The 25,442-nt window shown below is 40.3% G+C and overlaps 3 protein-coding genes across 8 annotated transcripts in view; 1 reads left to right on the top strand and 2 right to left on the bottom strand.

Annotated features, from left to right (window-relative positions):
• Positions 1-374: 374 nt before the first annotated feature.
• Positions 375-6,824, bottom strand: naxd (NAD(P)HX dehydratase). Of its 3 annotated transcripts, XM_008328689.2 has the most exons (11): positions 5,194-6,824; positions 3,855-4,304; positions 3,474-3,624; positions 3,334-3,379; positions 3,136-3,224; positions 2,690-2,798; positions 1,874-1,924; positions 1,644-1,748; positions 1,420-1,540; positions 1,201-1,324; positions 375-1,103 (listed from the first exon to the last, which is right to left on the bottom strand). In XM_008328689.2, the coding sequence occupies exons 1-11, from the start codon at positions 5,705-5,707 to the stop codon at positions 953-955; spliced, it is 1,911 nt and encodes a 636-aa protein (XP_008326911.1). In that variant the 5' UTR covers positions 5,708-6,824; the 3' UTR covers positions 375-952. The 3 variants fall into 3 exon arrangements, with proteins under 3 accessions (XP_008326911.1, XP_008326912.1, XP_008326913.1); XM_008328690.3 differs by lacking the exon at positions 3,855-4,304 and having other exon boundaries at positions 6,314-6,796; XM_008328691.3 differs by lacking the exon at positions 3,855-4,304 and having other exon boundaries at positions 6,456-6,786.
• Positions 6,825-7,668: 844 nt separating this feature from the next.
• rab20 (RAB20, member RAS oncogene family) lies at positions 7,669-10,293 on the top strand. The gene is made up of 2 exons (XM_008328687.3): positions 7,669-8,112; positions 9,232-10,293. The coding sequence occupies exons 1-2, from the start codon at positions 7,923-7,925 to the stop codon at positions 9,828-9,830; spliced, it is 789 nt and encodes a 262-aa protein (XP_008326909.1). The 5' UTR covers positions 7,669-7,922; the 3' UTR covers positions 9,831-10,293.
• Positions 10,294-10,402: 109 nt separating this feature from the next.
• The window catches only part of col4a2 (collagen, type IV, alpha 2), a 45,067-nt gene continuing 30,027 nt past the window's right edge, over positions 10,403-25,442 (bottom strand). The window contains exons 6-47 of one of the 4 annotated variants that reach the window (XM_025063678.1): positions 25,246-25,387; positions 25,065-25,133; positions 24,889-24,924; positions 24,770-24,823; positions 24,635-24,670; positions 24,504-24,545; positions 23,444-23,506; positions 23,325-23,369; positions 23,193-23,240; positions 23,068-23,103; positions 22,673-22,717; positions 22,449-22,497; positions 21,848-21,961; positions 21,289-21,438; positions 21,117-21,188; positions 20,748-20,899; positions 20,586-20,658; positions 20,377-20,483; positions 20,084-20,267; positions 19,674-19,721; positions 19,320-19,394; positions 19,143-19,241; positions 18,807-19,028; positions 18,125-18,286; positions 17,866-18,036; positions 17,584-17,727; positions 17,381-17,506; positions 17,113-17,294; positions 16,782-16,845; positions 16,629-16,703; positions 16,432-16,539; positions 16,216-16,323; positions 15,746-15,817; positions 15,149-15,274; positions 14,913-15,029; positions 14,542-14,703; positions 14,288-14,386; positions 14,027-14,173; positions 13,802-13,918; positions 13,129-13,320; positions 11,970-12,256; positions 10,403-11,564 (exon numbers count right to left, since the gene is read on the bottom strand). In XM_025063678.1, the coding sequence (XP_024919446.1) occupies positions 11,310-11,564; positions 11,970-12,256; positions 13,129-13,320; positions 13,802-13,918; positions 14,027-14,173; positions 14,288-14,386; positions 14,542-14,703; positions 14,913-15,029; positions 15,149-15,274; positions 15,746-15,817; positions 16,216-16,323; positions 16,432-16,539; positions 16,629-16,703; positions 16,782-16,845; positions 17,113-17,294; positions 17,381-17,506; positions 17,584-17,727; positions 17,866-18,036; positions 18,125-18,286; positions 18,807-19,028; positions 19,143-19,241; positions 19,320-19,394; positions 19,674-19,721; positions 20,084-20,267; positions 20,377-20,483; positions 20,586-20,658; positions 20,748-20,899; positions 21,117-21,188; positions 21,289-21,438; positions 21,848-21,961; positions 22,449-22,497; positions 22,673-22,717; positions 23,068-23,103; positions 23,193-23,240; positions 23,325-23,369; positions 23,444-23,506; positions 24,504-24,545; positions 24,635-24,670; positions 24,770-24,823; positions 24,889-24,924; positions 25,065-25,133; positions 25,246-25,387 (4,675 nt within the window). In that variant the 3' untranslated portion in view covers positions 10,403-11,309. Of the gene's footprint in view, positions 11,565-11,969; positions 12,257-13,128; positions 13,321-13,801; positions 13,919-14,026; positions 14,174-14,287; positions 14,387-14,541; positions 14,704-14,912; positions 15,030-15,148; positions 15,275-15,745; positions 15,818-16,215; positions 16,324-16,431; positions 16,540-16,628; positions 16,704-16,781; positions 16,846-17,112; positions 17,295-17,380; positions 17,507-17,583; positions 17,728-17,865; positions 18,037-18,124; positions 18,287-18,806; positions 19,029-19,142; positions 19,242-19,319; positions 19,395-19,673; positions 19,722-20,083; positions 20,268-20,376; positions 20,484-20,585; positions 20,659-20,747; positions 20,900-21,116; positions 21,189-21,288; positions 21,439-21,847; positions 21,962-22,439; positions 22,498-22,672; positions 22,718-23,067; positions 23,104-23,192; positions 23,241-23,324; positions 23,370-23,443; positions 23,507-24,503; positions 24,546-24,634; positions 24,671-24,769; positions 24,824-24,888; positions 24,925-25,064; positions 25,134-25,245; positions 25,393-25,442 lie in introns of those variants that run through there. The other 3 variants (XM_025063675.1, XM_025063676.1, XM_025063677.1) reach the window with 3 other exon arrangements.

The raw sequence follows: 25,442 nt of genomic DNA on the forward strand, positions 1-25,442 counted from the left end.
GGGCACACTGGAAAGCGGACTTACGTCGCTTGTTTGGGCTGAGCCCAGCCAGGTCCCTCCATCTGACCTCGACGCACAAAATTAGAATTTTACCGAAAAATTTGGATTTTACCGAAAAAATTCTCAATTTGTATTTCTAAAATATTTCTCAAAATGCTCTAATTTGATAAGAAATACGAAGAATAGATCAAATTTTGAATTTGTTTCTCCAAAAATTTTCATCAGATTTTTTCCCCATCTGTCATCAAATTTTAATTAATTAATCAATTAGTCGATTAGTTGATTTTAACCAAGCTTGACAGACTTATTTGTCAAAATAAATGTATATGTAAAACCTGTATGTAAGTGCACAGCACCACAAGTCATGGGGGAAATACTTTTTCATACAATTTATTTCAAATTATTTATTTTAAATAAAAGCACATGGATTTGTTTTACTTGTGTCCTAAATAAAATGGAACTGTGCTGGAAATGATGAAATACAACAGTAGGCTGTACAGTCTATAGGAAATGGACAGAACTATCCTGTTTGTAAGAAACTCTGTATAAAGTGTAAAGGAAAAAATGATTCTGCTTTTCACTCTGATCTACTAGTTTCAGTTATCCTTCCATTTATCCAACAGAACATGATGTTACCACTTCAATATGGGAGCCTATTGAGAGAACAACTGACAGTAAATCATGACAGGAGGAGGCACAATTGTGACTTACCCACACACCTATGTCCATTTCCTTTATACAGTTTAGTTAGTTTAGTGTCATGAGGATGACACTGCGGGTCGGTCAATACTCCATGTTTATGTTGAGCACAGTCTTTAACAAAGCCTGTATATATAATATATATTTATATAAATTTATATATAAAGTCTTTGCCTTTAGTGTCCATTTGAACAAGTTTGCTTGTACAGAAAGCAAAGGTTTGATTTGTGTGCATGTTTCGAAACTACAGTTTTCAGCTCTCAAAAAGTTTTCTGAAGGATGAGCCAATCTCCTGGATCATGTCTGAGGTGGTCGTGGACCTGCCATGTTGCTGGAATGCTTGTCTGTTGCACTGCCTGGTAAGTGAACAGGCCCCAAATGCAGCCACCAATGAAGGATTTATACTACAAAAGTACAAAAAACACATACATGACCATGCTTATTAGTCAGAGACTTTAAATTAAACAGTTTTAACAGTGTAATCACACAGGCAAGCTTTACCTTTTAAGAGTTCCAGCTGCAGACGCAGCATAGGCCCAGTGTGCCAGCACGCCTATGGATCCAGACAGGAGATCACCTTGTCCACCACATCTTCTTCCACTGCCCTCGGTACTGCAAGAGATCACTGGAAACACAAGGTTACAACTTCAATGCCTTATGATCACATATTATAAGTGATTATAAGCTTAAATTAATAATAATAATGAGCTTGTCTTTTACCTTTGCTGCCGTCTGTAATGAGATCTTGCTTCCCTTTCAGCACCAATGTCAGGTTGCCCATGGCCACACTGAGCTGCAAGATGCTGCGCTGATGATCACTGCTCTCCAAGGGTTCATGGTGCTGCAGTGGCAACACAGACAACATGTTAATACCCCTACAAAAATAAAGCCCAGGAGGGTTGATAATTGATAAGTCAGGGGCTGACTGGAATCAGGAGACCCACCAGTGCCTCGTACAATCTTGTGAACTCCATAAAATTAGGTGTCAAGATGCCCTTGTGGTACCCTTGAATAACAGTGGGTCGTTGTGTAACCAGCCATAATCCATCCTGTTTAAAACAAGTAAGACCCACACACACACACACACACACACACACACAGAAAAACACTCAGCAACTTTCCAAACAAAATTCCATTTGTTCAACAGTGGGAGCTTCATGTTATTAAGACTTACTGCATCGATGATGATGGGAATATCTCTCGCTTTGGACTTTTCTATCACCTCCTAAGTGAATGGAATAAACAGACAAAATATAAAGTTGCACCTTGGGTTTTTCCGATGAATTTGCTTTGATTACACTGTTAAAGATTGCTACTAAATATTTTATTTAACTGCTACTGTATAAATGCTGATGTTTATAGTAATTTTTAAGGAAAGGAAAGTGAACTACTTGTCATAGTGACACAGAAGGAAAATGTGACCTCTGCATTGTACCCATCACCTAAGTGAGCGGGGGGCAGCTGAAGCACCTGGGGAGCAGTGCTCAGAGCACCTCAGTGGTAACTTGGCAGCTGGTGGACTCGAACCTGAACCCTTCCAAACTCAAGTCTGCTTCCTTAACCACCAAGCCATCACTGCCCCGCTGTAACTCTATAACTGTATAGGTTAAATATTTATATGTAAAAATAAATAAATAAATAAATAAATTTTTACAGATGTCAACCATGGCTCAACAGCAACATACTATACTGATAGGTTCCTGAAAAAGTCTTCAAAAATAAAGCTTTCTCAAAAATGAATAGAATTGCACTCTTTTGTATTAAAATGCGTATCTAAGACCATGTTTATGATTAAAATAAAAATAAAATTCTTTGGTGCATCAATGATAAATCGGTATCATATACCGTATATATATATATGTATATATATATATATATATGTATATATATATATGCACTTTAAATAATCTTTAAAATACTTAGAACATTGTGCTAATGCAAGAGGCAGTTCTTTTAAAGTGTTGTTTCCAGTGCTGTGTTGTCCACATACCTGTGTTGTTCTCAGCAATAAGTCTTCTCTGCCCAGACCAGGTCCTACCACTAGGCCATGGAGTCTCGGAAGCCACTTTTCAATTTCCTCCACAGCATTAGGACTGTCCCTTGATGCAGAGAGAGACAACTGTTAATTAGATAGTAAAGAACATTCTCATTTTTCTATTTTTGTGCCTTGTTTGCAGAGTAAACCTATTTGACTAATGTTACCTATTGGGGAAAAAAGCATGGAAACTATATACATTACTGCAGTTTACCGAATGTGACCGAAAGTTAAAGTATTCATCTGAGTTCCTGTTGTGTGACAGATGAAAAATGTAAAACTGAAGTACAAAGGTAAGTGTTTCCATTTGGGTTTCAATGTTACACACATACCCGTAATCAGTTCCTGAAATTAGAGTTAGTTAATAAACGGTAAAAAAATTTAGAAAATTCTCCACTTACAGAACAGGATGGACTATGAGCTCAGGGCTGTAGGATTTAATCACAGTAGCAGCATCTTTGGTGCAGAACACATGAGACAAATCAGCTCCCTGGTTAAAAAATAAATAAATNATACATAAGAAAGCAGTCAAAAAACACAAAACAAATGGAATAAAGAGTTTTAGGTTAAAGCCACAGTCTGTTAGAATCAGTATTTACCACTTTGAGTGCAGCAATAGCAGCAAAGTATGGAGCTCCTGTATACCTGTATGAAAGTTGGAGACAAAATAATAGGGATAATATTAGGAGACTAATACAATACATGTATTTTGGATACAGTTTTTGTCTGTGACACATACTCTTGGCAACCTCCAATGATTCCAATACGTCCATCTTGTCCCTTGTGCTTCTTGGAGTTCAGAGGAGGAACTATGGTCTTAACTAGTGAGACAATGTCCTCCTCCATGCCTTTGTGTGATGTAGTCCCCAAACTGTAGCAGCGTTCCAACACTGATGGAAAGAGGAAAGACAGAAATGAATACACAAGTCAAAGTTTGCATCTTATTTTATATGAGCAGTAACAATGACTAAACATTATAAAAAAGTGAATTATTATATACACAAAAGAATAGATTAATGAACAACTGGTGGGGTGAGTGAGCCACCGCTGAGTCGCCTTTCTGCTGAGCTTCTCTTTGCACATTCCACGCCGAGGTTTCACGTATCAACAACATCAATACCTAAGGCCTGGGGGTCTGGGTCCAACAGTTGACTCTGTTGGGGAAAACGGTCTTTCAAGGGTGAAGAGTGTCTGATGTGACTGGATTGGCCACGTGAGCATGATAGAGAGGGGCTGGAGTAAGATGGCGGGCAGGTGCTGGGACTAGTCTTAGAAGGGGTGGCAGCAGAGACGGGTTTAGTGGAGGAGGAGATGCTGGAGAACATCTGTCCAAGCATCTGGAGCATGTGCAGCTCCCGAGTGTGCTCGGCCTCTCTGCGGCATTCTTCAGCCTGAAGGCGCTGTTCCTCCATTCGATAGAAATTGTCCTCAGCCTGTGCACTTTGCTCCAGGAACTGCTCCATCAGCTTCTCCATGGGAAAGTTTGCACGTCTTTTCCTGGGTCTTTTAGTTGCCTTGGTAGAGAGAGTCGCAGTTGACTGACTGCTGTTCTGCGGTCTGGCCGGGGTGCCTTGAGGAGAGAGAGGTGAGACATGTTATTTTTAAGAAAATTCACCTGGACTAGGATTGCAAAACCAATAAATGCATCATTGTTTTAGATAAAATGAATCATTTAACTGAATTTTCAAAACTGTTCTTAATTAGGGGTGTGTATTGGCAAGAATATAGTGATACGATTTGTATCCAGATATAACTATACAATATATTGTGATATACCACAATGTTATGGGCACAACAATACATTGAGTAAACACACAATGTTGTTACATGCCTAACATCAGGTTAATAAAATTTGAACAGAGGGATCTACATTTGTAATCACTTGAGAATAGAAACTACATAAAATGATGGTAACAGTAATTGTTAATAAAAAATTAAACAGTGCTGTAGAATATCGATATGGTATTGTGAAATGTCAGTGTATTCGTTTTTTATTCTTACACACTTATGTTTGTATTTTCTTCAACATATATTAAGTTACTGTATCAAGACAAGCAGTGTGGAGAGTGTAAGACTCAACTAGGAATCACATTTTAAGTATAAGAAAGTGGTGACCGTTAGATTCAATGTAGCTGTAGATCTTTACCTTTACCATTTCTACCCTCACATGGAGGAACCATCACTAAAACTAAAATCAAAATGTTCTGAGTTTACTTACAGTAAAAAAAATGTAAAACATGTTAATAAAATGACATTGACATTGAAATGTAAACAGCCATATCCCTAAAGCATATGAATTAAAGTCTACCTAACTGATATCTAAAAGTGTACCTAAAACATTTCTTCCTCCCTCAAATGAAATATCCAAACTGTATTGAAATTTAAACGCACACTTTGAATGCTCACATACAGGTTTAAAATAAACCAAGCAAAAAAAAGTGAGTAGAGGAGGGACTTACTGTTGTTTCCTACTGTGACTTTAACTGGGACAGGAATGGGAATGGTGGGATATTCCAGCTTGACGTGAGTCTCTGCAGGATAAGGACAGTCCCCTGTGCTCTCCGTGAAAGCGTCCTGAGCATCCTCTCCATCGTCATCCATGCCGTCCACGGCCTCCTCTCTCCCCGCCCCGTTGTCTATGAACTCATGTGGGTCTAGGACGGGTCGGTTACTCAGTATTCTCTCCATTACTTCATAAAACTTGCAAATCTTGTGATACTGGCCATTGTTTCGTATATTTCCCTCCTTGGCCAGCAGGTACTGTCTCTTGAGGCTTTTAATGCGCACCCTACACTGTTCCGGCGTCCTCTCGAAGCCCATGGTGCCCAGCCTCCGGGAAACATCGCGGTACACGAAGCTGTTACGGAAGTTTCCATCCAGCGCCGTCTGGATGTCCTGCTCACCCCATATGTTCAACAAGGTCCTCGTCTCCACATCCGACCACAAGAAGCCCCGCGTTGGGTTCGCTTGCATTGTGGATGAGCGTCAGGAGTGACCGGACTAACGACAGAGAGGGGAGCTGGATGGGGATGTTTACACTGCGGATTACAACAGACGTCTGCTCCCCTAGAGCTGTATCAAAGCAGCCGGGCGGCGCTTTACAAAAGCTACGTCAACAACGACGTCTGGCTCCCACAAGGACTTACCGGTGTATAAATAATAGTTTTTTAATCTGCGAACCATTCTAATACGATGTAAATATTTACTGTTCCTCCCTAGCTAAACCCCGTTTGTCTCAGTTTGTCCTTTGACGTCGCTGGTTACGTCGTCAGGACGTGGACACGACCTGACTCGGGGTCAGTCTCTCAAAACCCTGTTAAACCCCAGGCTTTAGCTGACATGTAGAAAAACTGACCCCTGATCAGTCCTATTTGGGTTCACTGTACATTTCCCCACCCGTTTCCAGGCCTTGCCTGGTGTCTGTAGAGTCCTAGAGCCCTCAAACTATCAAATTTATGATTTATCCTTGATGATACACAACCATGCCTTTTAGACTCCAGAAGCTTGTAGCTAAGCTAATGTTACTACAGTTCGAGCACAACAGTGAGATAAAACGTTTTCACGCTTCTTTCTCTTTACCTGTCTCGTTCATAAAGACCAATGTGGCGATAATCGACAGTACTAGTGTGATAAAGAAAAAGGCGAATGTCTGAATCTGTTGCGACATGCTGTTATTCTCTCCCTGCTATTTCACTGAAAACACGGACACAGCACTCCTTACCTAAGCTTGCAGCGGGTTTCAAAGCTGTCAACTGTCTACACACAGTCCTGATCATGTGGCGCCCTACAGCCAGTCTTTCAACAGCTACTAAATTCCTATGCTGCCTTCAAAAGGGCCTTGGACTTTTATATCTCGGCAGGTGATGGCCAAACGACTGGCCTTTGGAAAGGAAAATGCTGTCAATGAAACCCCGGAAGAAGACCGGAAGTACTCCGCTGGTTTCGGAAGTGTCTGTGTATCTACAGCGTAGAAGTCTAGTGGAAAATACTTTTATCTCAACTTCTTACTAGTGGCGGTTCCTGGTCTGTGAACAATGTTTTTATTTAATTATACATTCTGCTCCCCGTGCTTAAATGAACAATGGTTAAAAAAACAAACAAATGTGATAATTACACAAACGAACACAAGAGTGCTGTTTTTTATGTAGTATACTTAACATTTTTAAACCATGCAGTTTGTCTACTCATCGTCCAAAAGCCAGCTTCCATGGGAGCAGAACTTTGGTAGATAGATATTACCTTTGTCAAAGTCAAAAGGTAGTAATATGAAGTGATTTTACTTCTAACAATTTAAGTGCTATTTATGATCCTTTATTGGGAGAGCCTCAAGTAATCATCAAAACGCACTTCTTGGATTACATCAGACCGCCCAGTGACCACTGGAAAATCCACAATTACAACTTCCTGCAGTGTATTGCATGATTAAAATGCGTTTTACTAAAACAGAGAACCCAATTCAGAAACATCATAAAATATAACACATATTTAATTCATGATTTAATATTTAGTTGGGGTGGGATATCTGCCTGCACACCCAACTGTGGGCAGTTTGGTCTAAATTGTGAAAAGTGGGTCATAGGTCTGATGTCTTGTAACTAAAAAGTCATCCCACCATGACGTTCCAATGTGACCAAGTTGGACTACAGCTGGTGGGCATTATTCCCTAGATTGTAACTTGTAGGTACTAGAAATCTCGCATCTTTATCAGGATCCCCCCTCACCCCGTCCCCCATCACAGATTGCACAAAACATTGAAGGATGTAACTATGTAACTAGCTCATGAACCTAATGAAATAAAAAAACCTGGACTTTTTAATTGACGTTTCCTGAGTACTAATTGTTCACAAAATAACACTGACATACGACGACGTTATGACATTCACGCCTGTTAGACCACACCCAGGGTTAAAACTTAAGCTCCAGTTTTTTTTCTTCACCTACTTCCTGTTTTACCTCGGCTACTTTTTGAACTTTACAATGGTGGCTAAGACAACACTAAAATAGTCACCTCGTCCCAAACTAACTGTTGCACTCGAAATGGCGCTTGACAGCGGGATTTGCGGAAAGAATAGTGGGATTGTTTTCAGTTAGGCCGTACATAACTCCATTAAGTTTTTAACCGAGAAAGGTAAAAACAAATTGAGCTTTCCCTTGTCGCGGGACTCGACCGACGGTCACCGTTATCATCATGCCGGAGGCTTCTAAGATGAAGAAGCCGGACGTAAAGGTGGTCCTGCTGGGAGACATGAACGTGGGGAAGACGTCGCTTCTCCACAGGTACACGGAAAGAAAGTTTAAAGACACCATCAGCACCGTTGGGGGAGCGTTTTTCCTAAAACAATGGGGACCTTACAACATCTCCATATGGGACACGGCTGGTAAAATGATCTTTTTTCTGCTCTTATCAAGAATATTTTTTATTGCTTTAGTGGATTTGTTTACCTGATAGCGCGTGATTCCAAAACCTGGGGCAATCAGTGACATGTGACCACATAAAAGCTAGTATCAGGAAAATAAGAAATATTTCTCGGAAAAACAAACAAACAAAAAAAAAACATGTAAATCCGGTAATCAAGGAGTTTGGATTTTATTATACAGCGCAAGTCGTTATGACCAAAAACCCTTAAGAGGCTGCATGGCCTGTGACCCACTGTTGCTGAGGCAAAAAAAATCCAAAATTTCGAAAAGTAATATTTTTTAAGTGACTCATTATTTAAGATATAGTAAGCCAATAAGATAGCTTTCCAGGATTGTGTAAACATGTATTTTTGAAACTTGTATTTTGCAAATTCACTTCCCACTTCGAAATGACCTCTAGTCTTTAGTCAAAATTCAACAGACTGCTTCATGAGAACATAAAGCAGCCTATGCAGGCTGGTACACTGTGTTTATCCTGTTCCTCTTAACAGTCACATGACAGGCTTACTACAGGAAGATTTGACTCCCATGCCTCTAACTCAAATTTCCCAGGGTAGCACAATCGTTTAATTTCCAGTTTGTGAAAAAAATATTTTTAAAAAAATTCTGAGATGATATTTGTTGGTTTTCCTTTCTATTTTACTATAAAAAAAATAATACAAAATAATAACAACTAAAGGTTGTAAAAGTCATTAGATAAGATGAAACCAGACATCATTGTAGTTAGAAATAAAAGAAATAAAGTCATCCAGAAAAATAGAAATAATAATTTGTTATGCTGAATAGCACTTGAAAAATACTTTGTCATTCCGTGACCTGTTATCTCAGTCTATAAAACTGCATTTGTTGGCTTAGCATGCAGGCACACACACACAGACACACAGTGATTCCATTCAAGAATCATGCATATTTCAACAACAAGGGTTGTTTGTGTTTTCTAAATGCCAAGTCTTTAGCACAATTTCTGTCTGTTTTGCTTTTCCTGTATTGCTGTTTGTACAGTGTACTGCGTTCTGATGGCCCTGGGACTATGAGTAGTACTTTAGTAGGTGTCCTGGATCTCATTGTGTCTCCCACAGGTCGAGAACAGTTCCATGGTTTGGGCTCCATGTACTGTCGAGGTGCCTCTGCCGTCATTCTCACCTATGATGTCACCAATTGGCAAAGCTTGGCCGAGCTGGAGGAGCGTTTCCTGTCCCTGACCGACACTGCCAACCATGACTGCATTTACGCCCTGGTGGGCAACAAGGCTGACCTCACAGACCTTAAAGCCCAGCTGCCACTGGACTTGAGCGGAGGTTCTAAGGATCGGACTGAGTGTGAGGGGGACAGGACAGAATCAGAGGTGCTGTCTGCATGTCCTACACCTCCAGCCTCTCCTGCGTCTCTCTCTGGGACGGGCCTACACAAACAGGTCCCCCGCGAGGAGGCGATGGCACTTTATGAGAGAATACTGCGGTACAAGGGCCTGGATGAAAAGAGCAGCCTGCCTGCAGAGAAGATGTGCTTTGAGACGAGTGCTAAGACGGGCTACAATGTGGACACTTTGTTTGAGACACTGTTTGATCTGGTACTGCCTTCGATTTTGAGGAAGAGAAATGAGAATCTAGTGTCTCCTACAGTCGACTTGGAGGAGTACAGGGAGGCCAGTGCCAGGAGGGGTAAAACCTGCTGCTAAGATCTGAGTTTTTTTTTTTAAATGACTGTCATAAAGTCTGTCTAAGCACCAACTACTTACACTGTGATGGTACTACTTATTTGCTTAGACTGAGAGTCAATAGCAATAATCGACACTGCTTGGAGTTGAAGAATCTAGAGACACTTGTTTTGTCAAAAAGAAAACCAATGAGTATTGAGGGTTTTTTTTACCTTGTACTTTAAAACTTCCACCCAAAGATCCGTAACTGCACTTTTATTGTTGACTTGTGTGTGCTAAGAGCAAGCATACACAATTTAACTACTTTTTTTTTTTAAATTTCACTTAAACCGCACTAATTGTTTGCTGAGACTGCACAAGTCACTGTTTCTTGTAGTTGAACGATAGGATTTTTCCCTAATCACTAATTTTTTTTTTGACTTGCTTTGATACCAATCTTTGTACATCATTGTCACTTTTCTGTGCTTTAAACTGTGAATAGTAACAAACTCCTCTGATGAATTTTTTACACTTACTCTCATAATTACGTTTTTTTAAAAATATTTTGCCATTTGTCAGGTCGGTTAAATTGGGACAAATCATTGTGAGTAAAATGACAGAAAAACCACAAATCACATTTAATCCAATCTAACGTCCATCCAGTCCAATGACATTATCATGGTATGAAAAACAACATAATTACATTACATTTAAAACAGAATGGAATGAAAGCTTTCCATGGAAGCAGATGAAGTCGAATTAAAACGTGAGTAATGCGGTCAGACCTTAGAGCCAAACCCTGTTTACGTTCTGATCTGCAATTCAATAAAATGACTGTAGCATGCGTAACGTTAGATAAGATATACATGTAAAAAAGAACTCCCAGGTGAAGGGGTTCAAGTTCATTCAGCTGATATAAATACGAAGAAAATCAGTGCATCGTGTGAACATGTGCTGAAGGGAGAAACCACAAACTGCAGTCTATCTTGCAGTAGCTGATAGAAGCGAGACGAAGTAAACTGACGTGGTATAAAAACAGGTTTTTCAGAACAACAGGATGAAAGAGAGATAATACTGTCGATACTCTAATGGAGACACTGTAAAGGGTTGAAAAGCAGAGTTAGTGGTTTTTACGGTGGGATATATTTTTTCAAAAAAAATAAGAGAAAAATCCATAGAAAGCTGAAGCAGTGCATTAACAGACATCTTTGGTTTAGCTGAACTTACGGTATATCAGATCTCTTATCTATGTGGATAGAAGCTGAGGTAATAAGTTAAACAGTAAGCACCAATCTACATGTAACATAAAAATACCTTTCCGTAATGCTGTTAGCTTCATAATCGGGGCTCTATCTACATGACATGTCTGGAATCTGTGGGGAGAAAGTTTAGTTTTCATGTACATTAATTAGGTTGATGTTTGAAATTCCCCTTAGTTTGTTTGGTAACATTGTTAGAGAGAGAGATCTACGATAATAGACCACCGTCTATGGTCAAATCTGTTTATGCCTGTGACAACTTTTATAAGTTCTTCATGCAGACCTGGCAGCGGCTGATGCGTGACAAGAGCTGGCCTGCTTTAAGTGTCTCTGCTGATGGTTCAGCATTGAAGGACTGATCCACAGAGGTCAGCCAGAAGCTGTTCTTGTTAGCAAAGTAGTGGCATGTTCCTTTGGCACCGTTGCACTCAATGAACGGTGATGTGCGGAAGTCCTCCAGGCAAGAGCCTGGGGATGACAAGGACTGACCCCCGCCTTCGCTGCCAGCTGCTGTGTGCTGTACAGACACAGGTGGGACAACAAGGTGTTGGTTAACTCTGTTGATTCTGCTAACAAGTTGTGTTTTTTTTTTGTCCGGCACAATTTCAATTGGTTAATCTAAAAGTTCCAAGGCAAATAAATATATTTTTAATGCTAACACAACTACTTAACATACTTAACATAATCAAAAATAATAATTTAAGTCTGAACACTTCTACAGAATCCTCGCCTGCCATTCTGTTTGCTGATCGTCCTCGAAACAGGATCATTGTTTACACTTGTAAATTATTTTATATGTAGCTACAAATTAGCAATCATTAAGAAAACAAATGTGTAAATATTGTAAATAAAGTACAAAGTAACTTGCTACAGTGCAAATAAATGAAAAAAATTGACGACGATCAACAAAACCAATACTAACCATAAGGAAGGAGTAGCCGATCCAGAGGCTGCGCCAGCCTGCTGGGCACTGTGGTATGGTGATGTCCTGGCTGTGGACTGCAATGGCAACCGACGGAGCCTCGCACACGGAGCAACGGCTGATATACGGTTTGATCTCTCCTTCCTCCACAGGCATCATGGGGAGAGGAGCAGTTGTTGACAACCAGAAGGACTTGTCATTTCTGCTGGCGTAGTAACAAAGGTCCCCAGGGTTGCAGTAAAGGAAGGGCATGGTGTTGAACTTGGGCAGACAGGAGCCAGCCAATCCTGGAGAGGACAATAGATTGTATTACAATATAATGTTCTTTACTTTTCACACTGTTTAATTTATGGAGTATTATTAAGTTAGGAGCAGCAGTATCACCTGCTGTGTCAGTTATGAGTCACTGAGAGAAAGCAGATACTGAATAACAGCTGCACAAGATGAGGAGGATAATGAGGATTATTCGGGAACACTGACCTCAAATCTGCTTTATTTTAAGTTAAAGTGAATCACTACTAACACCAGTCCTGGAAGTGAAACCTCCAAATGGACTAAGGCTGAACAAATGTCAAAGGATTATTAACTTTTGTTGATAAAGGAAATGGAAAGTAAACTATTTGTCATTGTGACACAGCACACCACTGCACACAACAAAATGTGACCTCTGCTTTTAACCCATCACCAAAGTGAACAGTAGACAGCTTTAAGCGCCCGGGGAGCAGTGTGTGGGGACGGTGCCATGCTCAGAGCACCTCAGTGATAACTTGGCAGCTGGTGGACTCGAACCTGAAGCCGGACCCAAGTCTACTTCCTTAACCACTAAGCTACCAAGCTAATTTGTAGCTAAAACTACAAATAAATTCTTCAGCCTGATTCATCATAAGTTCCAAGGATTGATCCAGTAAATGTCTTGATATATTGCAGTTCTCAAACTTTCTGGTCAATTCCCACCAAAAGTATTGAACGAAAATCAAGTAACGACATATTTTATAATAAATCAATAACTTGAACCTTGAAAATCTACTGTTTGTCGTGCCTTACCTGTCATGTCTCCATTCCCCACTAGTGGGCCCACCCCTCACTTTGAGAAACACTGCTGTAAGGCAAGCCCCATAACAATCTTATAAACTTCATTCAAAAGTTTATCTGAACTTACCCAGATCCTGGTTATGGGCCTTTTCCTGGCCCTCGAAGTACAGCAGACTGTAGCCGTCCCAGAGTTTGGACATACCCACGGGACACATGGGTGTGTGGTCAGACTGACTGTGTTTCACCAGTAAATAGCCAACGCTGACGCTGCGACCAGGCATGCCAGGTAACCCAGGGATCCCAGGTTGGCCACGCTGGCCTGTTGAACAGTGGGAGGAGGGTGATGTGTTACACAATTTAGTTTTATAACAATGAAGTGGAACACAGGACTGTGGATAATCCTAATTTTCTCTTTGAAAAAATGAGGGGATTATAGGACAAAACAGTTCTAAAACAGAATTATTCTAGTAATAAAATCTCACTTAAAACTACAAGACATATAAATATATATTTATATATGTATACATATACATACATTTATATTATATTATATTATAAATATTATACATACACGTGTCTTTATCTCTCTCTCTCTCTATACATATATAGATATATATAGTTATATATATATCTATATATATACACTTTTGTATGTACATACATACAAATACAGACAAATCCAAATGTTTGCATCTAAATGTTTCTTTAGTATATACTGTATACAATGGCATTTTTCCTTCTACTATGTATAAGAACCTTGTTAAATACTATTTAAAGTTGTCCCCCAGTGTCGGACACACCTTCCATGCCCTGCAGACCAGGATGACCCATTTGTCCATTGTGTCCACGGAATCCAGGCGTTCCTGGTGTGCCACTAATCCCTGGCATCCCCTTGTACCCAGAAGGTCCAATGAAACCTGCACATCAACAGTTCAATTTGATGTTTGTGAGCATGACATTTATTTCACACCTGTTTGATAAAAACAAACAAACAAACAAAAAAAACTTCTGCATGAAGGACATACCAGGATCACCAGGAGGACCCTGTACCCCAGGTTCTCCTATGACTCCACCTGGCCCTCGGATACCCTGTTGACCTGGATTGCCTCTCTCCCCTGGAAGTGTGACAGGGATTGCAGGAGGACCTTGGTTGCCTGGGATTCCACGAACACCTGCAGCAGAGATAAACTTTGTTGAGACCAAGATAAAGTTTGTGTGTTCTTGACTGAGACAGTTGACAAATGTGGGGCAATGTTCATTAAACAAACGTTGGTGTATTAATTAACCTGGTGGTCCAGACTCTCCTTTCGACCCAACTGAGCCTCTTTCTCCCTTGAAACCATTCATACCAGGGATTCCCATCACTCCTTGATCTCCTTTTATGCCTATAAGACAACAGTATTTGCAAAATGACACATAGTTAATGATCACTTAATTATTTTCTAGACTCTTTTACAATGTCAAGTACAGCTTCTGTAGTAATAAATGCAAAGATACGTTTTAAGGCTAATGCTTAATTCAGTAAATCCATGATTCCTACCTTTTTTCCCAGACACACCATTAGACCCCCTGTATCCATATGGACCTTGATCTCCTTTGAATCCTTTCCTACCGGGACCTCCTGGAAATCCGTTCAACCCGATTATACCCTTTTCTCCAGGTGGAGCATCAACACCAGGAAATCCTTTTGGTCCAGGGAATCCTGGGAGAAAAAAAATAATTTACAACAACCCAGTATTTCTCTTTTGGTTCAATGTATTTCAGTAAACTGTCCAGATTGAAGTGAACAAATATTGAATAGGCCAATAGTACATCAAATGTGTCCGTTGACATGAAACAGTTGGCTGTGTGTTGATTTTCACCACAGTACTGTAGTAACCTGTGTCACGAGGATTCTCTTTTTTTTCTTACCTTGTAATCCTCTAGGTCCTGTAAAGCCAGGGTCTCCACTTGATCCCAGTCTGTATGGGCTTCCATCTGGTCCTACTGAACCACGAATCCCTGGCAGTCCAGGATGACCTTGATCACCTAAATGCAACACGATTTTTGTTAGACAAAGCTCAGAATGTGTTTCTGTTTTTTACTATATGCTTTGATCCGAGGAGGTTTTTTAGCCCAATTTTGGATCTCCAGAATTGCCAGCTCACCTAGAGGGCCTTGGAACCCTTTCAAACCAGCTGTTCCTGGAAAACCTGGTTCACTGTTGGGGTCACCGCTCTCTCCTTTTTCTCCTGTGGCTCCTGATTCTCCAGCTGGTCCAACGATATCCAGACCTGATAGAACCAGGAAAAACACACATGGAGTCTTGTTCTTGTACTGACGGCACATTTTATTGAAACATTTTCTGGCTGAAACCAGGAAAAACACACATGGAGTCTTGCTCTTGTGCTCTTGTGACACAACACACCACTGCACACAACAAAATGTGACCTCTGCATTTAACCCATCACCAAAGTGAACAGTGGGCTTTAAGCACCCAGGGAGCAGTGTGTGGGGATGGTGCCATTCTCCAAGTCCGCTTCCTTAACCACTAAGCCACCAGTGCCCCAAAGACTAAAAATATAACAGGAAAATGCCATATGACGTTGTTTATGAGAATCGTGTTTCCATCGAGTCAGAAACTCATGGAAATTGATTTTTAGGTTTTAATTAAATTATGGATTTCAAGTGCAACATTATCACCATATTTAGTGAACAAAACGTGTTGAAGAGTTCTTTTGTGTTTTGTTAGTGTGGTTAAATACCTGGCGTTCCTTGGACACCCTTTTGTCCTTTTAATCCATGTAGACCATAAAGACCCTTCAAGCCAGGGAAACCTGCACACGTACAATGAAGAGTTGGTGAAATGTCCTGAATGTCTCTTGCAGCACTGAAAAAATGGCGTTCAGCGCCAAACCCCAAATATGCAAAATATGCAAAAGTAAAAAAGCATCTAAGTAAGGCCAAAGGTTCCAGGGGTTCAGAATAAGCACTAGTTCTTTGGCTCCAGTATTTTATTGATTTTTACATTTTACATGAAAAGTACTAGTACTACTAGTACTGACCCCATACCAGCTGGACACAGGCCACTGCCTTTAAATTGTGTAAAGTTTTGTCCACTGAACTAAACAGAGAAATGTAGCTGTTCTGTGGTAATCGTCATCACTTGGTATCTGCCGTCATCTGTCACTGTCGGCCTAATCCTAGTGTCCACGCTTGTTTGTGATTCTCTCACCTTTGTTTCCTGGAAGCCCATCTAAGCCTCGAGTTCCATCTTTTCCAGAAAATCCATGAAGGCCCTGTTGACCTCGGTTACCAAAAGTTCCCCTCTGCCCAACCGAGCCTTCAGAGAATAATTAAGCCTGGTTAAAATGTGATTCTGCTAGAATAATCGAATGAAGTAAAATTAAATTAGTGATTATTCAAGAGTGGAGTGAACCGAGACTCTAACCTGGGGGTCCTTGTATTCCAGGATCACCTGATTCTCCCTTCAGTCCTTCAATGCCATCAAAACCCACGGCTCCCGTCTCCCCCGGATATCCTTTTAATCCTCTGTGGCCTGTATGTAATATATTAAGTATTTTACATTAACAAGTATTTCACTGTAATCTGGTTTAAAGATTAAACAATATCTGCTGTAATATTCACCCTGCACTCCTTGAAAACCATCCTCCCCCCTCAGTCCCGTAGCTCCTAGTAGGTCTATCTGAGGACCTTTGTCACCTGTAACAACACGGCAACATTTGTCAGCACACTGGTTTTAAAATGACCTTTGAAACACTGATAAATGGGAGCTTTTACCTTTCAAACCCTGTTTTCCTGTCTCTCCCGATGCACCATACGCTCCAGGACCTCCTTTAATTCCCTGCAAAGTTATAAATGGTCAATTTAAACATAGATATTGACATTGCAACAAGGTTACCTATGGCATTAATACACGAATGTTTAAAATATTTTACAAGTAATTCAGAAACAGAACAATATAGAAAACAGTGTCCACTGTCACTATTTTCACTACGGTTACTGTTTTCTTCCTGGTTTTTGTTGTAGCTAATTTTTGTGGAAATGTCCATCATGTTCCTGATCAGGACAACTACCCACAGACCTTCATAGCTTTTGCAGTTGTTTTTACCTTGTTGCCTTTCATTCCTTGAAAACCAGAAATTCCACGATTCCCTGTAGGTCCTGGCATTCCCTTTATCCCTGGGAGCCCCTGTGCACCTGGATCTCCATGGATTCCTTTGACATGACTGGGGTCTCCAGGCAAACCGTGATACCCCTCACTGCCCGGCACACCAGGAAAACCTTTCTCACCTTTAAAAAAATAATAAATATTGGAACAGCTTAGGCCTGTGATGACTGACAAGTTCAGAGGAAAGTATCAGACTGCAGATCCAAACCTCTCGGTCCAACAAATCCTTTGCTTCCTTTGCTCCCACGGTTCCCCTTCGGACCCTTCATTTCAAACACAAGCTGCAAAGGGATTTTTGGTTTTTCCCCAGGTGGTCCAGTCAGACCCCTTTCACCTGGATGATACAAATGTAATATAAGTTAAGTTTATGTGGAATTTGATTTAAAGGTACCTGCCATCGACTAGCCTCACCTTTCTCTCCTTGGTGACCTGATATTCCTTTGGGGCCCAGTTGGCCTGGTACACCATCTTCTCCTTTGAGCCCACCAAAGCCCTTCACTCCTTGGTTCCCTCTTTTCCCCTCAAAACCTGACATTCCAGCAGAGCCCTTGTATCCTGAACAAAGAGGGTGAGAGTGAGAAGAAGTTAGTGAGGGTGAGAGAGAGACTATCAGAGACTTTGATTAATAAATCTGACCAAAACAATTCTAAAATTTCATTGAATTTAATTTATGGCATCATTTACAGAACAAACCTTTCATTCCAGGAAGGCCTGGCTGTCCATTTACACCTGGTAGTCCCGGGTTACCTCTGGTACCATACTCTCCAATCACACCATCACTACCATAATCTCCAGGATTTCCTTTTAAACCAATTGGACCTGGAGGACCTGGGTCTCCCACAGTGCCCCTTTCTCCAGGGAATCCTGGTGAGCAGGACAATGTGCCATGGACATCATACACGACCAAGAACAACTTGGTTGGGTGGAGTGATTTTTCACGTGTTTGACTTACCTGGCCCTCCGAAAGCACCATGAGGTCCAGGTGGACCTGCCTGCCCAGGATTACCAGGGTAGCCATATTGGCCAGCTGCCCCCGGCCTCCCTTCCTCTCCCTCCAGGCCTTCAGGTCCACGTTCTCCTTTATAGCCAATCATACCAGGCATGCCGCCCATTCCTACATAAATCAGTGCAAAACATCATTATATCCCTAGAGCAGAATTCTCCATTGTTTTCCTACACCAAAAAAAATAAAGACTGACATCAGAGTGAAATAGTATGATTAGCTTGATTTAGATAGAAAAATAAGCAAATGTAAAATTGAACTGCATAAAAGACAAAGTTCAGTGGAAAGCAAGAGAGAGTTTAGTTATTTACATATTTCATTTGAAATACTGTGTGTATTGGCATAAAAGCTCTTCTCCTTTACTATTTAGTTGGCTGTGCCATTTCCCTATTTTATATGCACTTATTTTGTGTCTGTTTAAGGAAATATTTGTTTCCTCTTTGCTTGAAATATCCTTCTGGAGTAAGTATTTTGTGATGTAAAACACTGCTATCTAATTAAATGCACATTTATTTTACATTTTTCCGTAGAATTATATAAATAGACCATTATCTTTGCATTGTGTTATGTTACCATGTTTTCAGGATTTGGTCAAAATGTAAATTCAATTCAAATAAAAAATCTGACTAACCTGGATAACCTTGCTTTCCTTGATCACCCTGTTCTCCTTTATTACCCTGAAACCCAGGGAGACCAGGGTCACCAGGGGGTCCGGGTGATGCTCCTAAGATGTCCCCGTGAAACCCCTTCTCGCCTTGTGACCCGTGCCGTCCATTAACACCAGGCAAACCAGGGTTTCCAACGGAGCCTTTGCTTCCAGGAACTCCCAGGTCTCCACGAGGACCAGGAAAACCTAAAATAATGGTAACGATGGGAAAAGGCAGTTACTGATAAAAGTGAAAGATGAAAGTTCATTTTTTATACCTCTTCACATCTATGGGTTGTTTATTTTTTTAGGCTTTTTTACCTGGGGGTCCAGTCTGGCCACCTATTCCATGCTCTCCAACTTCTCCTTTTTCTCCAGATATTCCTAATGAACCTTGTGGTCCTCTTTGACCATTCAGTCCTGATTTTCAAGAAATAACAAAAATTAGCATCAAATAATGTGCGACAATGTCAAAACACATATCCAATGACGAGTTACCTGGGAAACCTGGTAGTCCTTCTGGTCCTGGAAGTCCAGGTGGTCCAGGAGGTCCTGGATCTGCACTGCAAGGACCTGAAAATGCAATCCCATATATGGTCTTAATGACATGATCAGGGCTGTAAAAGGAGATGTTAACGGATAAACTTGGACTATTGGGGTGATTTTTTTTAACACTGCCCAGCGTGGAGTGTTTTTTTTTTTTCATCATCATTACATTAGCTCATGACCTCACACTCAAAACACTAAAATCCCATCATATTTTCATGCACAAAAGTCAAAAATCCAAAGCAAAGCTGTTATACAAGAGTTGTTACATTGAGAGCAATAAGGTGAAAAGGTTATGATACCAGCTACCTGTTACATCCACCTGTCCTCCATCTGCAGTCGGTCTACAGTCCCCTTTCAGTTGCAAATGAGAGAGTATGGAAGAGAGGCATTCGGAAACAGAGTTATTCAAAAGCACAAGCATTATTTCAAACAAGCTCAGCTGCGGCTGGTTTGAGGGATGCAGCTTCTGCATCAAGGAAACACAGCAGGTAAAGAAAGAAAAGTAAATAATACAGCATCGTATCATCATGCTTCCACGTTATGGCTTCACTGCTGTATTATTGCTTTGTACTGTAGAGTATTATTTGTTTTCACTGAGTCATAAACTCAAATGAACTCCTGTAAAAACAACAAAGCCTTGAAGAAGAAATAGTTTTTAAAAAAATTATGAAAGTAGGAAAATGGAAAGTAGGCATTGGTTGGCTGCCTCTTACCTGGACTGCCAGGTGTTCCAGGAACTCCAGGAAAGCCTGCAAGACCATCATCACCAGGTAGACCACGCTGGCCTTTTAGAGCCCCCAGTACCAAGCCAGGGTCTCCTGTGACCCCGGGTACACCAGGGCGGCCAGGAAGACCAGGAAAACCTTTTTCTCCACGTTGTCCCCAGAGACCTTCTCCCTGTGGACATGAACCATCACAGTCATTTTTAGATCACTGGCCTCATCTATTTTTTTAGCCATAGGTAGTGAATAAAAAATATCACAAAAGATGATTGTGATGAACTCACCGGAAGACCTCTGCTACCAGGGAGACCAGGAACCCCATTGAGGCCTGGAGCACCCTGGGAACCTGGCTGACCATCCAATCCAGGTTGTCCTTGATCTCCAGGATATCCTGTTTAGATCAAGCATCAGCAGACATACACATAAACGTACACATTACAGAGTTCATTATGGTCTGCTGGTGTGACGCAGTAACATGAATGGGATGGTGCACCTTTCTGATTGGCCACACTTGAGTATCCTTTCTGGCCTTTAGGACCAGGTAACCCACTAATTCCAGGAGAGCCCTATAATAAAGCACACAAAGCTGTAATGTCGAAGAATTAAAGTTAATAGAAATATGCAGGTGATAGTGCTTTCTCTTGGACTGTCTTACAGGGAACCCTTCATCGCCGGGGACACCAGGGTCTCCTACATCACCCTCCTGCCCAAATTCTCCAGACATTCCAGCATCCCCACGCTCACCAACAGGACCAGGTGGTCCCGACGGAGAGTGGACAATACTGCACTCACACTCCCCATGTTCACCTACATGGACACAACATTGTGCATAGGTCAGCATTTTTTCTTTGCAGAGACAAAGTATAAAAACCCAAAAAGTCAGCTATGAAGGTTGAAGATCTGTCTTCACTGAGGATTCTTTTTCTCTTACTTCACTAGTTTTTGTCTTCCAGACTAAAAAAGCCCTACACACATGAAACAAATCATGCCACCAATAACCATTTCATTATATCCAACATGTCACCTTTTGGTCCTTTAAAGCCAGCGTTGCCGGGTCTTCCTCTTACACCTGGAGCTCCCTTGAAAAACTCAAGCCCTAAGGATAAGGAGAGACTCATTTAATGATCCGCAGAGATCAAATAGAACCTAAACCACTTGGTCAAATAAAATTTCCCCATCATCTTAATGCAACACACATGTTCCTTCAGGTCCTGGAGGTCCTCTGGCCCCTGGCCGTCCATTGGCTCCAGGAGGTCCTGCAGTGACAGCGGGAATTCCTGGTTCACCCTGAAGGCCTTTGTCTCCTTTCTCACCCGGAAAACCAAAGGGTCCAAATAATTCAAACACTGAAAGACAGAAGAAAGAAGAAAACATAAAAATAAAAACATTAAATTCTTAATCTCGTGATAAAAATCAGTGCTTGGAACCAGTTTGATTCTTCATGTGCAAACCTAAACATGTCCTGCACCATCCTCATATACTTTTATGCCACCATGGACTAACTCATATATTACCACTTTGTTACTTTCTCTAGATTCATAAAAATCAGTGTATCATCTCTTGGGCAAAATTAATCTGTGGTGATCTTTTATTTTTAACAGAGACACAGGTTGCCTTGCTTACAGGAACCTTTCTGCCCTAATCTAGCCTGAATGATTCTTCTTCATTTTTTCTTCATCACACCTCAAACATTACAATAATTCCGGTTGGAAAATATTAAAACATTTTTTATAGCTTGCGGACCAGTTTTCAGACCTTGTACTTGTGAAGCAGAGGCAGGACGTCCTGGGCTTCCAGGGGGGCCTTGATCTCCTATTGGGCCTCTATCTCCATCTGGACCTGGTTCGCCAGGTGGACCAGATTGTCCCCCTAATCAGGTCAGACAAAGAAAGTTGTCAATTGAAAGAGATTTTATCAGACAATTTAAGGTAAGTGACCATTGGAACCATTTTTACATGTGTTATCTTCTGACATCAATGCAAGAATATAATCCCTTATATTTTCCTGAATTCAATTTTATTCATCCTAAAGTATATCTTAACTATTTACATTTTGAAGTTCAGTTATGCACCACAGTCCTTCCACGGCTGGGATTCAAACCAGCAACCCTCTGAGCATAAGCCTAAAACTTTACTCACTGAATCAATGATCATGTATTTGCCTGAACTGCACTGGTATGTCACAATTACAGTATATGTATGAGAACACATCATTGTGTCTCCATATCAGTGCTGTGTACTGTACTGATAGAGTAATAAATGTGTAAATAAAGAGGTGCACTGTGGGAAATAACCTAAAGCTGTGAGATGCCGCTGACTTTATTTTCACATGTTAATAACTAATTTACCTGACTGACCAAAAGGCCAACCAGATGAAATCAGTAATCCTGGCTCCCCGATGGCTCCCTGAAACACAAACCTACTGTCAGACATTTTTAATCCATACATTTACTCCTATAGATTCACTTAAATTACAAAAACCTGGATATAAAATAAAATGTAATTTTGTTTTATTAATTAAATAATGTTAATCTTATTTATTTCTTTATCTTTAAAAAAATGATATCAGACTAATTCTCACCTTTGGCCCCACTCTGCCAATTAACCCATCTTCACCAGGATCCCCCTGAAACAAGACTTGTCATTGTTAGATAACAGACAATATTAGTCTGAAAATATACTACAAACATTTTTTTCCCAGAAAAAGGTTCCAACTCCCACGACAATACTATGAAGTCAAATGTATAATTTAGTAATAATAATGTGAAAGTTGAGGCCACATTCTGCACTGGACACAAAAGTTACTGTACGAACTACCTGTGCTGAGTTACTCTTCTGTATTATATACATATCACGAAATAAACACTTAATGTATCAAATCTGACAGTTTGTTTGTAAGTTTGTCTGTCACAGCACTAAAAAATGTTTCTTCCTGGTAAAGCACTAAAAATAATTACAATAAAAATAATTACATACCCTTGGTCCAGGAGGTCCATCTAAACCAAATGTGCCCTACAACAGTATTGGACATCATTACTAAAATGACCTGTTTGATTAAACAGATAAAGTTCACATTCAAGGTGAGATGTACGTGGTCTAACCCGTGGTCCGGGGGGTCCCATCACACCAATTTCTCCAACGTTTTCTGCCTGAAATGAGGCAGTGAGAGCCAGTCAGTGGTGTATGTACATTACACCCAAGCCCTTACCTTAAGACCATGATCTGTGACCTACGTGGTCTCCTCTGTCTCCTTTCTGGCCTTTCTCTCCAGTAGGTCCCTAGAACAAGAGCATTTTCTGTTTGAGTATTTTAGAGTCATAGAATTGAGATGAGTCATATTAATGTGCCATACTTGGGGGGGCAGAGTATGAGGATGAGTAGAGTTTCCTGGCAGGCCAGGTGGTCCGGTGTCCCCCTTGTGGATTTGATAGGAAGTGCAGGAGAAAAAAATTAAACATTAGTTTCAATATTTTTTCTTACTAATGCAGTGATAACTAATTAAACCATGAATAACAACATAAAAAACACAAAATAAAGACACGTGACATAAAAGATTTTAGGACGATGTAAAACCATGATAAGTGAATTAGGGATTTGACATCTTGCACTGTGAAAAAAAGAAGCTAAAAACTGCTAAGGGGTTTAATAAACATATATCTGTTCTAGTAAAAGACTTTCAAACACCTGTACAGTATATGTTATTACTGTTATCCAAAAGACTGTTTACCATACACAGTATATTAATGCTGCTGCAGATGCTGTTAAAACAATTGAAGGTTTGTGCATGAATTTCCTGAACTGAATTTTCAGCAAGATTCTACCCAAAAAAATATTGTGTAGATTAACTTTTTGAGCCACGACCATATTTAACATTAGAAAAACCCCACAATGCACCAGCAAACATAAAGGTCGGAAGAAGCATACGTAATGACATATAATGATCATCTAGTTTTATTAAATACAACGATGATATACTCCCAGGACTTGCAGAAAGACAGTGTATTTGCACCAGCTCTAAGGTTCTTTATTAATTGTTTAGCTATCTGCTGCCATCTAGTGGAATAGTATTTAAATGTTCATGATCATTTCCAGTTAATTAATAAGTTTCCAACCAGTTCAATTCAATACCTTTGCACTGCACTCAGTGGTTAGGAATCACTAGTGCTGATGTTTGTGTCTCAAACTAAAGAACTCATATGACTAAAAAGATATTTACAGGACATAAACAACAAATCTGGCTGTAAAACACATTTTATTGTTGATTAATAATTAACTACTAATTTTGGTAGGTACAGTGGTAACAGAAAATGAAGCAGTTTAGACTGATTATGCGTCATTTTACTCAATGACGCTCACCAGTAACAACAAACTTATATGCTTAAGATCAACCAGTGATCTTCTGTAAAACTCACTTGTTCTCCTTTGTTTCCTTTAATCACTTTGGCATTGGTGCCCTGTTTAACAAAAAAAAACAAAAAAAAACCATGTCAGTTAAAAAAAAGAGATCACTTTCTATAAAGAAAAGTAGGTTATGTTTAATTACCTTTGGTCCAGGTGGACCTGGAGGCCCTGGAGGACCCTTTTAGTGGACAAAATAAGAGATTGCATCAGTATTTTACACATAGTTTTACACATAGTTACAGTGTGTGAAAAATAAAAACACAGCCATAAACATTACTTTTGGTCCCATAGTTCCTCTGTTACCAGGCCAGCCTGGATTTCCTGGAGGTCCCTGAAAAAGTTATATTATATTATATTATATTATATTATATTATATTATATTATATTATGTCTCACATATATCCCATGACTTCCTGGAGTGCCTGAATCTCCCTGTAAAGAGATAATCAAAGATTTGTGAAATAATGGAGAGATATATAAATTGAATGTAGTAATCTGCAGTATCTGAGGTTTACAGAGCAGGTGTTCATTAATGTTCAACCAATAGTTGTTGTCTCTCTTATGTTTCTTACCCTGAAACGTTCCATGTACACACTCAGCTCCAATGAGTCCCCCTTATCACCTTTCCTGCCTATTTGTCCCTAAAATGTGGGAAAAAAACCAACAAAAAACATACAGACAAAAAAGATGAAAAGGTCAAAGATTGTATATTATCAAAAATCAATGTTTATGGAGGTGTGCAGCACCACTTACAGGAAAACCTGAAGGGCCATGAAAACCAGGTTGACCTGGGAAACCAGGTTCTCCCTTGGTTCCGTTACAGCCATCTGCACCTGGCTTCCCCCTGGGCCCAGCTTGTCCAGGGTGGCCCTGCAGAGTGAACATAGAACCAAAACTGTCAGAAACATTGTGTGCAAAATCCAATAAGAGCGACAAGTGGTTTGGACAAC

The sequence above is a fragment of the Cynoglossus semilaevis genome, chromosome 16 (genome assembly GCF_000523025.1).
Source record: "Cynoglossus semilaevis isolate Cse_v1.0 chromosome 16, Cse_v1.0, whole genome shotgun sequence".
Taxonomy (NCBI): Eukaryota; Metazoa; Chordata; class Actinopteri; order Pleuronectiformes; family Cynoglossidae; genus Cynoglossus; species Cynoglossus semilaevis.

Bases quoted from the DNA above. Each gene is read 5' to 3' on its own strand.
- rab20 (XM_008328687.3), top strand. From the start codon at position 7,923: ATGCCGGAGGCTTCTAAGATGAAGAAGCCGGACGTAAAGGTGGTCCTG. The intron at 8,113-9,231 runs GTAAAATGATCT...TGTCTCCCACAG, and splicing joins CTCCATATGGGACACGGCTG to GTCGAGAACAGTTCCATGGT.
- naxd (XM_008328689.2), bottom strand. From the start codon at position 5,707: ATGCAAGCGAACCCAACGCGGGGCTTCTTGTGGTCGGATGTGGAGACG. The intron at 3,625-3,854 runs GTATTGATGTTG...TCTTTCCATCAG, and splicing joins CCCAGACCCCCAGGCCTTAG to TGTTGGAACGCTGCTACAGT. The intron at 1,541-1,643 runs GTGGGTCTCCTG...TTGCCACTGCAG, and splicing joins CAAGATTGTACGAGGCACTG to CACCATGAACCCTTGGAGAG.